At 41.9% G+C, this 16,675-nt stretch overlaps 1 protein-coding gene across 2 annotated transcripts in view; it reads left to right on the plus strand.

The window, feature by feature from the left end:
- TRDMT1 (tRNA aspartic acid methyltransferase 1) overlaps window positions 1-8,569 on the plus strand; it is a 425,365-nt gene extending 416,796 nt beyond the window's left edge. For both annotated transcript variants that reach the window (XM_053713982.1, XM_053713981.1), the window contains one exon: window positions 8,302-8,569. In XM_053713982.1, the coding sequence (XP_053569957.1) occupies window positions 8,302-8,402 (101 nt within the window). In that variant the 3' untranslated portion in view covers window positions 8,403-8,569. The remainder of the gene's footprint in view (window positions 1-8,301) is intronic.
- Window positions 8,570-16,675: the final 8,106 nt, after the last annotated feature.

Consider the following 16,675-nt stretch of genomic DNA (forward strand, 5'->3'; position numbering starts at 1 on the left):
AGGGCCGTGTTCCTGTTCCATGGCGTAGATTCTGGTAAGATTGTTACATTTTATTAATGATATACTGATAACATAGAAGACAGGGTCACAGTGTGGCGCCTTTTTTATCTTTACAGAATCAAGGGTTAATATTCCTGGAAGGGGATAATTGAACAGTGGGGGTTCTTACATAATATTGTTTATTTTGTCATTGCTGCATTATGTGTGAGATGAGGCTCTGGCAATGTGTGAAACTTTCAGGTGACTTGTGGGTTCTTGCGCGGCCATAGTTGGTGCAGTTTTCCCTAGTGCAGGGGCGGTTTTGCCAGGCATTCCACATGACGGGGCGTGCCTCTCTATCCTTCTCTGTTGATCTGTGGCGCAGGAGACATAAACGGTTTCTGTAGTCCGGGTCCTAGGAAGTGGTGAGTGCCCCGGCCATTGGTGGTATAAAGGTGCCTTTTTTGTAATTTAATTTAGACTTCCCATAAGCGCAAGCGATGGAGGACTCTGACTCTTTAGAGGGCTCTCCCTCCATAACAAAGTCTCATTCCTGTGTTTATTGTAAGGAGGTTCTGGTAGATCAGCCTGCTCAACTATGTTCCACATGCCTTGATAAAGTTACAACATCTAAATGTAAACGGATGTCTAGTACTACTGAACCGTCCACCTCTGGGGGTTCTTTGTCCCGCGAGGTGCGTTCCCTGCATTCATCTCCGATTGCACATGCAGCGCCCTGGGGTCCAACCGTTACTCCTTATGGAGAGATTCTTTGGCTCTCGGACTTTGCGGACCAACTGGAATCGGCGGTTTCTAAAGTGATCCATGCCTTGCCAACGTTCTGCTAAGCGCAAGCGTAGGGTGTATCATGGCGCCTCGACCCAGGGTTTTTCCTCGCCGATGTCTGATCCAGAGGCTCTATACGAGGTTGAGGCCCACTCTGACTCTTCGGAGGAGGTCCATTCTGGGTCGGAGTCTGTGTCATCTAAGCCTCCTGCGGAGGAGGAGCCTGGTTATAGGTTTAGGATGGAAAATTTGTGCTTTCTGCTGCAACAGGTACTTGCTACTTTGGAGGTTCCGGAACCTAAGGTCCCAGAGGAACCTGCGATTCCTAAGCTTGACAAGGTCTACGAGGACAGGGTGGTGCCTCAGACTTTCCCTGTTCCTGTTAAGATGGCGAATATTATTAAGAATGAATGGGAGCGATTAGGGTCCTCCCCCTTTTCCCCTTCCGGACTCTCAGGTTGAGCTGTGGGGGACCATTCCCAAAGTGGATGGGGCTATCTCTACGCTCGCGTAGCAGACTACTATTCCTCTCAAGGATAGTTCGTCGTTTAAAGGGACACTGAACCCAAATTTTTTCTTTCGTGATTCAGATAGAGCATGCAATTTTAAACAACTTTCTAATTTACTACTATTATCAATTTTTCTTCCTTCTCTTGCTTTCTTAATTTGAAAAAGAAGGCATCTAAGCTATTTTTTTGGTTCAGAACCATGGAAAGCACTTGTTTATTGGTAGGTGAATTTACCCACCAATCAGCAAGAACAACACAGTGTGTTCACCAAAAATGGGCCGGCATCTAAACTTACATTCTTGCATTTCAAATAAAGATACCAAGAGAATGAAAATATTTTGATAACAGGAGTAAATTAGAAAGTTGCTTAAAATTGCATGCTCTATCTGAATCGCGATATATTGGTGCGAATCCCTGTGTGATATGGTCAAAGAGGAGACTTCCATCGATGTGATACAGGAGAAGATTAAGGCGCTGAAGGTCGCCAATTCTTTCATCTGTGATGCCAATATGCAAATTATTTGCCTGAATGCTAAGGTGTCTAGTTTTTCGGTTTTAGTGCGCAGGGCTCTGTAGCTAAAATCTTGGTCTGCGGACATGACCTTCAAGTCGAGGCTGTTGTCCCTGCCTTTTCAAGGTAAGATCCTATTCGGTCCAGGATTGGATTCGATCATATCCACGGTTATGGGAGGCAAGGGAGCCTTCCTACCACAGGATAAGAAGGCTAAGCCCAAGGGATCTACTTTTCATCCCTTTCGTGCGGACAAGACCCAGAGCCAGCATCCCGCCGCGAAAGCGGACCAGTCCAAGGGATCTTGGAATCCGGCAAGTCTAAACAAAGCAAGAAGCCTGCCGAGACTAAATCGGCATGAAGGGGCGGCCCCCGACCAGTCTCTGGATCATGTAGGGGCAGAAAATCTTAATTCTCAGACACATGGTTGCAGGATGTTCAGGACCCCTTGGTTCTAGAAGTTGTCAGGGCTACAGGATAGGGCTCAGATCCCATCCACCAGGGGAAAGATTCCTCCTGTCAAACCTGTCGTCAAGACCAGAGAAGAGAGAGGCCTTTATAAGGTGTGTGAGAGATCTCGCCTCTCTCTGGGTTATCATACCAGTACCCCTAGCAGAGAGGGGTCTAGGGTACTATTCCAACCTTTTTGTGGTTCCAAAGAAGGAGGGCACGTTCCGCCTGATTCTAGACCTAAAGTGTTTAAACAAGTTTCTGAGTGTTCCATCATTCAAAATGGAAACAATCAGATCTATTCTGCCCTTAGTTCAAGAGGGACAGTTTATGACGACTGTAGATTTGAAGGACGCTTACCTTCATGTGCAAATTCACAGGGACCACTTCAGGTTCTTTAGATTTGCGTTTCTGGACCAACACTTCCAGTTTGTGGCCCTTTCTTTTGGTCTGGCGACGGCCCGAGAGTCTTCACAAAGGTTCTGGGGGCTCTGCTTGCAGTACCAGATCCAGGGGCATTGCAGTGGCGCCTTACCTGGACGACATCCTAGTTCAGGCACCGTTGTTCAGTCTAGCAGAGGATCATTCAAGGGCTATTCTTCTACATAAATCTGACGGTTGGAAGATTAACTCAGAAAAGAGTTCCCTGGTTCCCAGCAACAGGGTAGAGTTCCTGGGTACGATCATAGACTCTGTGTCCATGAAGATATTTCTCACAGATGAGCGACGCACGAAACTTGCATTGACCTTTCTTGCCCTTCAGTCCTCCTCAAGGCCGTCGGTGGCTCAATGTATGGAGGTGATAGGTCTCATGGTGTCAAGCATAGATGTCATCCCATTCGCCAGGTTCCATCTCAGACCTCTGCAATTGTGCATGTTGAGACAGTGGAACGGCGATCATTCAGATCTATCACAGCTGATCCATCGATGCTCGGACTCAGAACTCCCTCTCTTGGTGGATCCATCCAGAGCAACTGTCCATGGGGACATCCTTCTTGAGAGAGTCCTGGGAGATTGTGACCATGGACGTCAGTCTGACAGGATATGGGGAGCTGTTTGGGGTGCCAGAATGGAACACGGAAAGTAGTCCAGGGAGGAGTCTCTCCTTCCGATCAACATTCTAGAACTGCAAGCAATTTACAATGCTCTGAAGGCATGGCCTTCGCTGGAGTTGGTCAGTTTCATCAGGTTCCAGACCGACAACCTTACGTCGGTAGCTTATATCAACCATTAGGGAGGTACGAGGAGCTTCCTCGCGATGAGGGAAGTGTCTCGGATTCTGAAGTGTGCGGAGTCCCACGACTGCTCGCTCTCAGCAATTCACATTCCAGGTGTGGACAACTGGGAAGCGGATTTTCTCAGCAGACAATCCTTCCATCTGGGGGAATGGTCTCTTCACCCCGAGGTACTTGCGGAGATTCGTCACAGATAGGGAACGACGGAGATAGATCTCATGGCGTCTAGACTCAATTGCAAGCTGCCTCGATATGGTCGAGGTCCAGGGATCCCCAGGCAGAGCTAATAGATGCCTTAGTGGCTCATTGGGATTCAGCCTAGCTTACATTTTTCCTCCTGTTACCACTTCTACCTTGTGTAGTGGCACGCATCAAACAGGAGCGGGCCCTGGCCATTCGTGGCCGTGGAGGATGTGGTTTGTGGATCCGGTGGGGATGTCATCCTCTCTGCCGTGGAGGTTACCCTGTCGCAGGGATCTGCTTACCCAGGACCCCTTTCAACATCGAAATCTAGATTCTCTGAGGCTGACTGCATGGAGATTGAACACCTAGTCTTAACCAAGATAGGCTTTTCTGAAAGTGTGATTGATACTTTAATTCAGGCAAGGAAGCCAGTCACTCGTTGCATCTACCACAAGGTGTGGAGGACCTACTTGTCCTGGTGTGAGAAGCATGGATATCCTTGGCATAAGGTGAAGGTATCCAGGATTCTCTCCTTTCTCCATGAGGATTTGGAGAAGGGTCTTGCCGCTAGTTCCTTAAAGGGACAGATTTCGGCATTATCAGTTTTGTTACATACTAGACTCGCTGAGCTCCCTGACATCCAATCTTTTGTTCAAGCTCTGACTAGAATCAGACCTGTTTTTAGACAGTCTACATTTCTTTTTGTGGTGTATTCTGGGAAGCGCAAGGGGCAAAGGGCCTCTGCTATTTCTTTGTCTTTTTGGTTGAGGAGCTTGATTCGCTTGGCTTATGAGACAGCAGGACATAATCCTCCTCAGAGGATCACGTCTCATTCAACTAGAGCTGTGGCTTCGTCTTGGGCCTTCAAGAATGAGGCCTCTATGGAGCAAATTTGTAAGGCGGCTACCTGGTCCTCCTTACACACTTTTACAAAGTTTTACAAATTTGACGTTTTTGCTTCTGCGGAAGCTGTTTTTGGGAGAAAGGTTTTACAGCCTGTGTTGCCCTCAGATTAGGGTCCGCCTTTTATCCTCCCAGTTTCATTAAGTGTCCTCTAGAGCTTAGGTATATGTTCCCAATAGTAATGAATGAAGCAGTGGACTCTCCTCCCCTTTAGATGGAAAACATAAATTATGCTTACCTGATAATTTCATTTCCATTGAGGGGAGGAGAGTCCACGGCTCCCACCCGTATCTCCGTAGGGCGGACCTAAATTTCATCTTCTTCTGGCACCTTTTATACCCTGATATTTCTCCTACTGTTCCTGGTTCCCTCGGCAGAATGACCTGGGGATGAGGGAAGTGGGGGAGGTATTTAAGCCTTTGGCTGGGGTGTCTTTGCCTCCTCCTGGTGGCCAGGTTCTTAATTCCCAATAGTAATGCATGAAGCCGTGGACTCTCTTCCCCTCGATGGAAATGAAATTATCAGGTAAGCATAATTTATGTTTTTTGTAGACAACCCAAAGTATTGATATAGGCCTATTTAGGTATATTTCATGCCACCATTTCACCGCCAGATGTGATCAAATTTTTTTTTTTTTAACTTTTTCACAAACTTTAGATTTCTCAATGAAAATATTTACCTACCACTTGTGCAATCATGGCACAAATGGTTGTAAAAGCTTCTCTGGGATCCCCTTTGTTCAGAAAAAGCAGACTTTTCCTTTTTTGTAATTAGAAGGCTGCTAAATGCAGCTGCTCACCACACTTTTATTATTCCCAACTGTAAGGGGGTTAATCAGGTAGCTTGTAAGGTTAATTTTAGCTTTAGTGTAGAGATTACCCTCCCACCAGACACTTCCCACCCCCTGATCCCTCTCAGTCAGTCTGCCAGTATGCAGTTTTAGACTTTTTTTATTTTATTTATTTTTTCTTCAGTGTATGATTACCCCCTTACCTTCCTACCTCCCTGATCCCTCCCAAAAAGCTCTCTAACCCTCCCCCTCTAACTAATTTCCGCCATCTTAGGTGTTGGCAGCTGTCTGCCAGTACCAAGTTTTCTATCATTTTTCTTTATTTAATAAATAAAAACAAAACACATTTTTCTTCTGTAGTGTAGCTGCCCCCCCTCCAAGATTGCTTTCCCTACCCTCAATTCCACCCTCCACCCTATGAACCCCCTACCCTCTATTCCCTCTCCATCCTAGGACCCCCCTATACTTTTTTTTCCATAGTGCAGCCGTCCCACCTGTTCCCGCCCCTCCATCCAGCGATAGGCGCCCACCCACCTCCCTCCGAACCCTCCCGCACCACCAACAATTGGCACCACTATTACTCAATGCAGAAATAGAGCAATCTCAACACTGTTAGCGAGATCACGGTAGAGAGAGGCCCAGGACAGCAGCGTCATACAGGTTACAATGCTGGTCCTTAAGGGGTTAAATATTGCTTGGAGCAACACAATGCCAGTTTATATAGCAAGTTACATATGAGAGATTGGAGTACAGATGGTTAAACACTAAAATCCCATTTATTTCTGCATTATAACACCACTCTGTTGTCTCTAAACAACTATGGAACCCAGAATTTCTGTTAGGCATATGGATGTCTATGTTGAGCAGAGGTAAAAAGCCAATAACATTGCCCAATGCTTTATGGGTAATTTGCTTGACATAATTTACCTTCACTAAGCACAAATGCCCATGTTCCTGCAAAAGTGAATCAGTATTTCATGAGGTAAATAAATTAAATACATGCCCCTCTGCCTCAGACACAAGGAGCCACTTGAGGCCTGGGCACAAACGGTATAAATGCATGTCATTCACTGAAGACTGATTAATAGCCTGTTCTTTGTGTGTTTCTAGCAATAATCGAGTTAACTCCATGTGTATTTGTGTTTGTTACTGGCAAAATAAGGGTTGCAGTTCTGCATTGTTAAAGGGACATGAAACCCAAAATTGTTATTTCATAATTTAGGTAGAACATACAATTTTATACAACTTTCTAGTTTACTTCTATTATCAAATTTGTTTCATTCTCTTGGTATCATTTATTGAAGGAGCAGCTACTACTGGTTTTTAACTGAACACAAGGGTGAGCCAATGACAATCGGTATATATGCAGCCACCAATCAGCAGCTAGAACCTAGGTTATTTGCTGCTCCTGAGCTTACCTAGATACAGCTTTGAGCAAAGGATAACAAGAGAATGAAGCAAATTAAATAATAGAAGTAAATTGGAATGTTGTTTAAAATTGTATGCTACGTCTAAATCATGAATGTCTAATTATGACTTTACTGTCCCTTTAATGTTACTGGCATTAAAAGGGTTTAATATTTGCTGAGTTTGTACAACTGCCAGAATCAGTGTTTAAAGTAATGGTAAATCCTAGCGTTTCTGAAACGCTAGGATTTACCATTGTAACAAATAAATGGGACTTTCATTCATGAAGTATAAAATACTTCATGCTGAAAGCTCCTTTATTTGTTCCAAGCAATCATCTTCACTAAGCTGCTAAGGCAGCCCACCAGCAGAACGCTATTTTCCTTCATTTAATTGGCAAGAGTCCATGAGCTAGTGACGTATGGGATATACAATCCTACCAGGAGGGGCAAAGTTTCCCAAACTTCAAAATGCCTATAAATTACACCCCTCACCACACCCACAATTCCGTTTTACAAACTTTGCCTCCTATGGAGGTGATGAAGTAAGTTTGTGCTTGATTTTCTTCTGTGATATTCGCTTCTCAGCATTTTGAAGCCCGATTCCTCTCAGAGTACAGTGAATGTCAGAGGGATGTGAAGGGAGTATAACCTATTGAATTCTATGGTTTTCCTCGCGGGAAATCTTTTCATAGGTTCTCTGTTATCGGTCGTAGAGATTCATCTCCTACCTCCCTTTTCAGATCGACGATATACTCTCATATTCCATTACCTCTACTGATAACTGTTTCAGTACTGGTTTGGCTATCTGCTATATGTGGATGGGTGTCTCGGTAAGTATGTTTTAATTTCTTAAAGACACTCTCAGCTATGGTTGAAAGCTATGGTTAAAAAGCAGGAATTTAAAACTTAGGAGCCGGCCCATTTTAGGTTCAGCACCCTGGATAGCGCTTGCTTATTGGTGGCTACATTTAGCAAACCAATAAGCAAGCATAACTCAGATTCTGAACCAAAAATGTGCCAGCTCTTAAGCTTTACAGCTTTTTAAATAAAGATAGCAAGAGAATGAAGAAAATGTGATAATAGGAGTAAATTAGAAAATTGCTTAAAATTGCATGCTCTATCTGAATCATGAAAGAAAAAAATTGGGTTTAGTGTCCCTTTAATTTAAAAATCACTTGAGTTACAAACTGATACAAATGCACATTTGCCAGGAATTTCAGAATCTAAACTCTGTGCCCCCTAATATATTGCTGGCATGAAACATGATGTAAATAAATAACACCACTGATCTCACACATGACATTGTTAATGACTTCATATATTGCAACTAGAACAATTAGATACCAGATAACATGATTATTATTTTTTTAATTTAGTTCTTTTTTTAATATTTTTATTGTATTATTTCACACCGTACTTTCTGATATTCCTATGATTACTTAAATGTATATAAGGTAGATTTAAGATTATATCCACTCACTTTACCATTGTTTATACCAGGTATTTTTATATTATTTGTTTACTACACTTTCTTCTCTCTATTTAGGTTTTCCGGAAAAAATCACTACAAAACAACGTTACAGACTTCTTGGGAATAGTCTCAATGTACATATTGTAGCTAATCTCATCTCCATTCTTCTTCATTAGTATTGATATTCATAAAGGTTATTACCAAAAGGTGATACCAAACACTTCAATAAAAATGGGAGAATCAAGTTTTTACAAAAAACATAAACTGAAATATAAATATTCAGTTGGGTTATCTGCTACTATAGATGTGTCAATCATGTTGTAATAAATAATTTTATACAGAATATGTCTGATGTGGAATATGTTTCCTTATGTGCTTATAGCATTAATGGTTTATGAATATAATATAATGAACCAATCTGTCTACCATAATTAGACTGACTTTCTGATGAAAATATGGTAATAATCATTGTGCTTCACAAAAGTCAAGTCATATTTCTTTCCTAAGATACTGTGAGTCCACGGAATCATCAATTACTGTTGGGAATATCACTCCTGGCCAGCATGAGAGGAGGCAAAGAGCACCACAGCAAAGCTGCTAAATGTCACTTCCCTTCCCCAAATCCCCAGTCATTCTCTTTGCCTTCGGTGCAAGGAAGAGGTGAAGTTTTTGGTGTCTGAAGAAGATTGGAATATTTCACTTCAATCAAGATTTTATTATTTTGAAAGCCAGAGTAGGTTTGCTCTGATCTTTCCTCTCAAGATTGGGTCTAGCCGTATTCCACGTTAGTCTCTTCAGTAGCGCAGTGGTAGCTTAAAAGCAGTTAGGAACTTGTGAGGTGGGCCTTGCTACGTTTTCCTAACATGTTGCTGCCCTGGTATATAAAGCCTGAGTTGGTTTACTCTGTCCTTTCTTTTTTTTCACAGATCTCTGTGAGGAGTGGCATCCTCTCATGCCGGGGGAGATGTCCTTCTGCCGGACAGCTAGATGTGCAGGTAAGTACCTTTTGTCTTCTGGGGCTAGGAGGCTGGCACTGAAGGGGTTAAGACTGTAACCTGCAATTAATTTGCGACACAAGATCCTTCATGGGGAAGGTTTTTTATGGCAGTGAGCAGGCACTATATGACATGTGATATGGACACTAGGGTCTAATCTCCTTCAGCGCAGGAAGGCGTTAATCCTCACTTGGGCTCAGTAATATTTTATTCAGTGACAAAGATTCTGACTTTATTTGAGAGGCCTTATGAACAATAGCTATGAATTGTTAGAGAGGTCGGGCAGAAAGGGTCAGTAAACTTTTCCTATATGAGTGCTCGGTTAGAACCTTTTAGTGAGAGTGCTTTCATTTAGACGCCATTACTATGGGGCTAATATTCCAATTTCTTCCTCTAAGGCGGAGCGGTACTGTGTCTATTCCTTCTACCATGTATGTTTTTTCCTTTTGGCGTCGTCCGATGACTCTGGGGATCCTAATTTTTTTTAATGTTTGTGGTTTTTTTAAAGGTTAAGCGCGATTTAGTGTGACTCATCCCCATACAATGTTTGGTCCCGCCTTTTTCTCCTCAGTGAAGAGCTGCACCGCCGGCAGATGAACGCTGCATCATTCTTCGGCTGAGAGCGGAGCGGCGTTCTTATTATGCTGTACGGTATTATTTCAAGGGAAAACCCTAAAGAGTTGTATATGCGTGAATGCCGATTTTGAGTGTATTATCTTCTTCCTGCAATTCAATAAAGAGTACATGATGATAACGTTTTTATGGAAACGTTCAATTTTTAGTTTAAGTATTTTGTCCCTGTTATAGCTTAAGTTTATGACATAATTTTACTTTCAACATTTTAGAATAAAGCCTATTTCTAGGTATTAAAAAGGCTTTTAGGAACTTTTGTTGTTCTGCAAGTCCTATACATCTCTTTTGGAATTAATCTTTAGATTATAAAGTTTCCTTTTGCTGGAGCCTATTGCCTCTAGGAACATTTTGGAAAACTAAAATAAATAAGAATGTTTTTCTGTGCTGAATTTTTACAATAGCTATAAATTGTACAGACCCTATGACCTTTATGTCTCCCAGGATGATGCTGTTCTGGCTATACCACAGCTTTCTCCTTAAACGTCCCAAGCCTCCATGGCGTCACATGCAGTGCCCTGCGGTTCCTCTCAATCTCCAGGAGGAGTGCATTTGCATACAGAATTTCAGCTCTTGTATCCTCTGCGGTATCTACGGCTTGGTCTGTTTGTTTTTCCTTTATTACAGGAAAAATGCAAGAGGACATTTAAAGTTTCAGATCATAAGGTTTCTGCTCTGCATGTTGCTACACAGGTTGGCCTTGTTCTATGACTGGTAAAGAGGATTCAACGGTACTTTCTGAGGGTGAAATCTCAGATCTGGACAGCATAATTCCTTCATCTGATAATAAAGTGGTCTCCTTCACATGTATGCTTCAACACCTCGTGTAATGTTGAAGGAGGTTTTAGCTACTTGGACGACACTGATCCCCCTGTCGTTGTCAACCCTTCAAAGTTCTATGATTTACCTTCCTATGAGGAGGTGTTATAGACATGCTATGGGAATTTCACTGAAATAGGAGAAACTAGGGATATCTTTCTCTCAGTCTCCCGTCCTTTCAAGGACTTTCCTGTCGCTGACTTTAGTAGAAGGGGGTCTTCTACTATGGCTCAGTGAACTTAAATCCCTGTGGAGGCTAATTATCTCCTTTTACGGATCCATGGATAAGAAGCTGGAGGTTTAATTGTTCATTTAGAACAGTCCCTTGTCATATTAGACTTGCTGTACTAGCCCGCTGGGCATTGTGGCTGAAATCTTGGTCAGCTGAGAAGCCTTCCTGTGGCTTAGTGGTATAGCCTAGGCTTTATAATTCTGCAGTTGCAGGTTCAACATTTTATGTTTCCTCCAAATCCACGCTTCTGGTGTTTCCTTTCAAGGATGAGACCTTGTTTGGACTTGGTCTGGCAGAATTTTACTCTTACTTTACGGGTGAAAAATTAGTTTTTCTATCACACGTCAAGAGAGTAAGACTAAAGGATAGTTTTCCTTTTCCTCTTTCTGCAGGGTCAGTAATGTCTTTTGGAGTCCAATCTAAAATTCCTCCCAGGAGCAGAATTCTCCGCCTAGAGTATCTGTAATTCAGGTATAATGAGAGGCATTCCTTGAAATGGGTTCAGGTCCTTCCTCTCTGGGAGTGATAGTTCTAGTCCCAGTCTGGGAACGAGATCTAGGTCTTTCCCTCAAGTTTCTCAGGTTCCGACTTTCACAGTAGTATCCATTCTCTTTAAGTTCTGGAAGGTCTGTTCATATGAACATAGACCTGAAGGATGTGCATTTATTGTTCCCATTATTCGGGATCTTCTCATGTTTCTGAGTCTTGTCACCCTAGAAAGACTTTTAGGTCTTGGAGTATTGCAAGGGTGCTCTTCTGGACAATGTATGATTCAGGTGTCATCCTTCTTTGAGCAATATCTTTTTCAAGAGATATTGTCCAATCTACTTTCTCATGGATGGTAAATTAATCTGGCAAAGAGTTCCCATGTTTCATCTACAAGGGTGATTTATTTGAGGACCTTAATAGAGTCACTATCTAGGAGAAGATTTCTAACAGAGGTCAGATATTCAAGGATTTATTCCTTTCTCTGCAGTCTACTGTTCGGGTAACAGCAAGCTCTTGTGGTCCAGTAAATAGGTTAGCCATTTTGCAACCAGAAGGTTGAGAGTTTGGATCTAGCTGCAGTTGATTTTATCTTCACTTTTCAGTGACTCGATGTATCGAGAGAATTGATCTGATGGTTATCATGGACATGGTTATCATGGACATGGACATCATGGACAGAATGGAGAACATTCGGATCTGTCTTAGAGGATAGATCTAGATTAGTTGACAAGAGACTCTCCCGTAGTGCTTTCTCAGGAGTATCTGTCTCAGGGCCCGTGCTTCTAGAGACATTCCTGGGTGATGTGACCATGGACGCCAACCTGCTCGTCTGGGAAACAGTCTGGGTCTTGTTTAAGGCGCAGGGATTTTGGACTCGGAAGTGTCTGTTCTCCTCCTTAACATCTTGGAGTTGAGAGTGATTTACAATGCTCTGATGGCTTAGCCTCAGTTGTCTTTAGCTTGGTTCCAGTCGGACAATATCAACTCAATGGTTTACATCAACCACCAGGGAGGAACTCTAAGAAGTTCCTTAGCCATGTAGGAGGTGACTTGGATTGTTCAGTGGGTGGAAGCTCACAATTGTCTATTTGCCATCCACATTCCAGGAGATTTTTCATCCTGCAGAGTGGGAACTCCATCCGGAGGTGTTCTCCAACTTAACCCTCAAACGGGGGGTGCTGGGGTTGGATCTGATGGCGTTTTAGCAAAATACCAAGCTGCCAAGGTACGATTCGAAGTCAAGAGATCCACAGGCCGCTCTCATAGATGCTGTGGCGGTTCCTTGGGATTTTAGGCTGGCATACCTGTTTCCTCCGTTTGCTCTCCTTCCACAAGTCATTGCTCATATCAAACAGGAGAGAGCATCGGTAATTCTAATAGTCCCTGCGTGGCCTCGCAGGATCTGGTATGCAGACCTAGTGGTGATGACTGCTTGGAGATTGAAATTTACCATAAGGTATGGCGTAAATACCTTTATTGGTGTGAATCTCAGGGCTACTCTTGGAGTAGGGTCAGGATTCTTAGAATGTTGTCCTTTCTACAGGAAGGTCTGGAGAAAGGTTTTGTCAGTCAGTTCTCTGAAGGGTCCGATTTCTGCAATTTCTTTTTTGCTGCATAAACATCTGGCGGACATGCCAGATGTGCAATCTTTTTGTCAGGCCTTTGTCAGTATCAGGCCTGTTGCTTCTCCTGGGAGTCTTAACTTTGTTCTTAAAGTTTTGCAGAAGGCTCAGTTTGAGCCATTGCATTCCATAGATATTAAGTTGTTATCTTGGAAGGTTTTGTTTCTTATTGCTATCTCTTCTGCTCGGAAATTGTTGGAACTCTGTTTTGCAGTGTGATTCGCCTTATCTTATCCTTCATGCCAAATGAGGCGGGCTCTTCGTACTAACTTAGGTTCCTTTCGGACAGAAATTTTAATCAGGAAATAGTTTTTCCTTCTCTTTGTCACAGTTCTTTTTTTCTGAAGAACGTTTGTTACACAACTTGGAGGTTGTGCGTGCTTTAATTTTTTTTTTTTACAGGCCACTAAGGATTTTTGCTAGTCTTCTGCCCTGTTTGTTTATATGGGAAACGTAAAGGTGAGAAAGCGTCTGCTAATTCTCTTTCTCTCTGGTTGAGATGTATAATTAGTTTACTTATGAGACTGCTGGACAGCAGTCTCCTGAGAGAATTGCAGCTAATTTCACTAGGGCTGTCTCTTTTTCTTGGGTTTTGAAAAATGAAGCTTCTGTGGAACGGATTTGCAAGGCTGCAACTTGGTCTTCTCAGCATACCCTGTCCAAATTTTACAAATTTGTTTCTTTTGCCTTGGCTGAGGTTCTTTTGGGAGAAAGGTTCTTCAAGCGGTGGTGCCTTCTGTTTAGGTTACCTGTCTTGTCCCTCCCTAATCATCGGTGTCCTCTAGCTTGGGTATTGGTTCCCAACAGTAATTGATGATTCTGTGGACTCGTATCTTAGGAAAGAAAACAACATTTTTGCTTACCTGATAAAATTATTTATTTCCGGATACGGTGAGTCCACGGCCCGCCCCTTTATTTTAAGACAGTTATTTTTACCTTTAACCTCAGACACCTTTACACCTTGTGTTATTTCCTTTTTCTCAATTTTCCTTCGGTCGAATGACTGGGGATTGTGGGAAGGGAAGTGATATTTAGCAGCTTTGCTGTGGTGCTCTTTGCCTCCTCCTGCTGGCCAGGAGTGATATTCCCAACAGTAATTGATGATTCCGTGGACTCACCGTATCCGGAAATAAATACATTTATCAGGTAAGCATAAATTTTGTTTTCTTTCAAATCTAATGATTTAGGTGTAGTTGAAAGATTAAAATGATATAATGGGTTCTTAAAACATATATTTTACACCAAACTAAAACCTTCTGGTGTTGACACAAAATCACAGTTTACATCTTGTCATGTATAGTCCTGCAAGATGTTTATTTAAAGTATCAAGTAATGATTATATTAGTTACTGTACATTATATAATCTGATAAATAATATGGAGAAGAATTATCACTACTTCTTCTACTCACCCTGCTTCTGTTTTGACTCATTGTTTGTGTTACAGGGAGCCCCTGCACCATGAGGTATATGTAACCCATTGTTTTAATGAGAATATTCTGTCCTTTCAAATAAGAAATAACATGGCAGTTGGCACATTATAATACAAGTAATTGCTGTAAAAATGGTGGTTACCTACAAAGCTTGGCGCCAGGGAGTTTTGTCTGAAAGGGAGTGGCTGTAACATAGTACTTTCCTCCCTGCATTTGACGTAGAAGTACAAGAAACTGGTCATTTGAAAGAGAATCCTTTTTTATGAATGAAGAGTTCAATGTCCGCTTAGGATGCAGATGACACCACTTTACACTACGGAGATATTCAGTGGAAGGAGAGGGATGTTATTATTATAGAGCTCCTTTCCCACTCCCCTGCTTTATTTAGACCACTGGTTTTAAAACCTATCCTCAGCCCTCCTTAACAGGCCAGATTTTGAGGATATTTGAACTGGAGCACAGATTATATAATCACTTACGGCTAGATTACGAGTCTTGCATTAGCCTTAAAAAGCAGCGTTGATAGGTCCCAACGATGCTTTTTAACGCCCGCTGGTATTACGAGTCTTGAAATGACAGGCTCACCGCTCACTTTTTTGGCCAGACTCGAAAATACTGCAAATCCACTTACGTCAATTGCGTATCCTATATTTTCAATGGAACTTGCATAACGCCAGTATTACGAGTCTTCCAAAAAGTGAGCGGTACAGCCTCTCCTGTCAAGACTGATACCGCATTTAAAAGTCAGTAGTTAAGAGTTTTATGGGCTAACGCCGTAGTATAAAACTCTTAACTAAAGTGCTAAAAAGTACACTAACACCCATAAACTACCTATTAACCCCTAAACTGATGCCCCCCACATCGCAAACAATAAAAAATATTTTTTAACCCCTAATCTGCCGAACCAGACATCGCCGCCACTATAAAAATATATTAACCCCTAAACCGCCGCCCTCCCGCATCGCAAACACTAGTTACATTTTATTAACCCCTAATCTGCCGTCCCTGACATCGCCGACACCTACCTACATCTGTTAACCCCTAATCTGCCGCCCCCAACGTTGCCGCAACTATATTAAATGTATTAACCCCTAAATCTAAGTCTAACCCTAACACCCCCTAACTTAAATATAATTTAAATATATCTAAATAAAATTACTACATTTCACTAAATTATTCCTATTTTAAACTAAATACTTACCTATAAAATAAACCCTAAGATAGCTACAATATAACTAATAGTTACATTGTAGCTATCTTAGGGTTTATTTTTATTTTACAGGCAAGTTTGTATTTATTTTAACTAGGTAGAATAGTTATTAAATAGTTATTAACTATTTAATAGCTACCTAGTTAAAATAAATTCAAATTTACCTGTAAAATAAATCCTAACCTAAGTTACAATTACACCTAACACTACACTATAATTAAATTAATTACCTAAACTAAATACAATTAAATACAATTTAAAAAAATTATCTAAACTACGAAAAAAAACCCTACTAAATTACAGAAAATAATAAAATAATTACAAGTTTTTTAAACTAATTACACCTAATCTAATCCCCCTAATAAAATAAAAAGCCCCCCAAAATAATAAAAAGCGCTACCCTATACTAAATTACAAATAACCCTTAAAAGGGCTTTTTGCGAGGCATTGTGTCAGGGTTTTTTCCCTGTTGTGTTTGCCATGTGCTGCTGGCAGCCATTTTACTCACCTCTCTTCCTGACTATGGTGCATTGTGGGGGATGCTGCTCAATTCCTGCACTTCCTTTTATGGCCAGACTGGTGTGCATCATCCATGTGAGACAGGATGCAGTCTCAGAATTGTGATGTCATCACTTATTATTTAAAGGGCCTCTGTTCAGTATGCTTTGCCTTTGCGTTGTCTCAGACCTGTTTGTGAGAGTTCCTGTGTATTACCTGGCTGCCTGACGTCCTTCCTGGTTCCTGATCCCTGGCTTGTTCCTGACTCTGCTGTTTTCCTTGTTCCTGATTCCGGCTCGTCTGACTATTCGCTTCGGCTCGTCTGACTACCAGCTCTGGTTTTGATTCCTGGCTTGTTATTTGACTTGTGGACTTTTTATTATTTTTTGCTATTAATAAAATTGTGATTATTTTTGCACTTCTCGTCTCAGTCTGATTCCTGGCACCCTGACACATTGCCCCAAAGTAATCAGCTCTTTTACCTGTAAAAAAAAGTACAATACCCCCCCCCAACATTAAAACC

This window comes from Bombina bombina, chromosome 5 (assembly GCF_027579735.1).
Source record: "Bombina bombina isolate aBomBom1 chromosome 5, aBomBom1.pri, whole genome shotgun sequence".
Taxonomy (NCBI): Eukaryota; Metazoa; Chordata; class Amphibia; order Anura; family Bombinatoridae; genus Bombina; species Bombina bombina.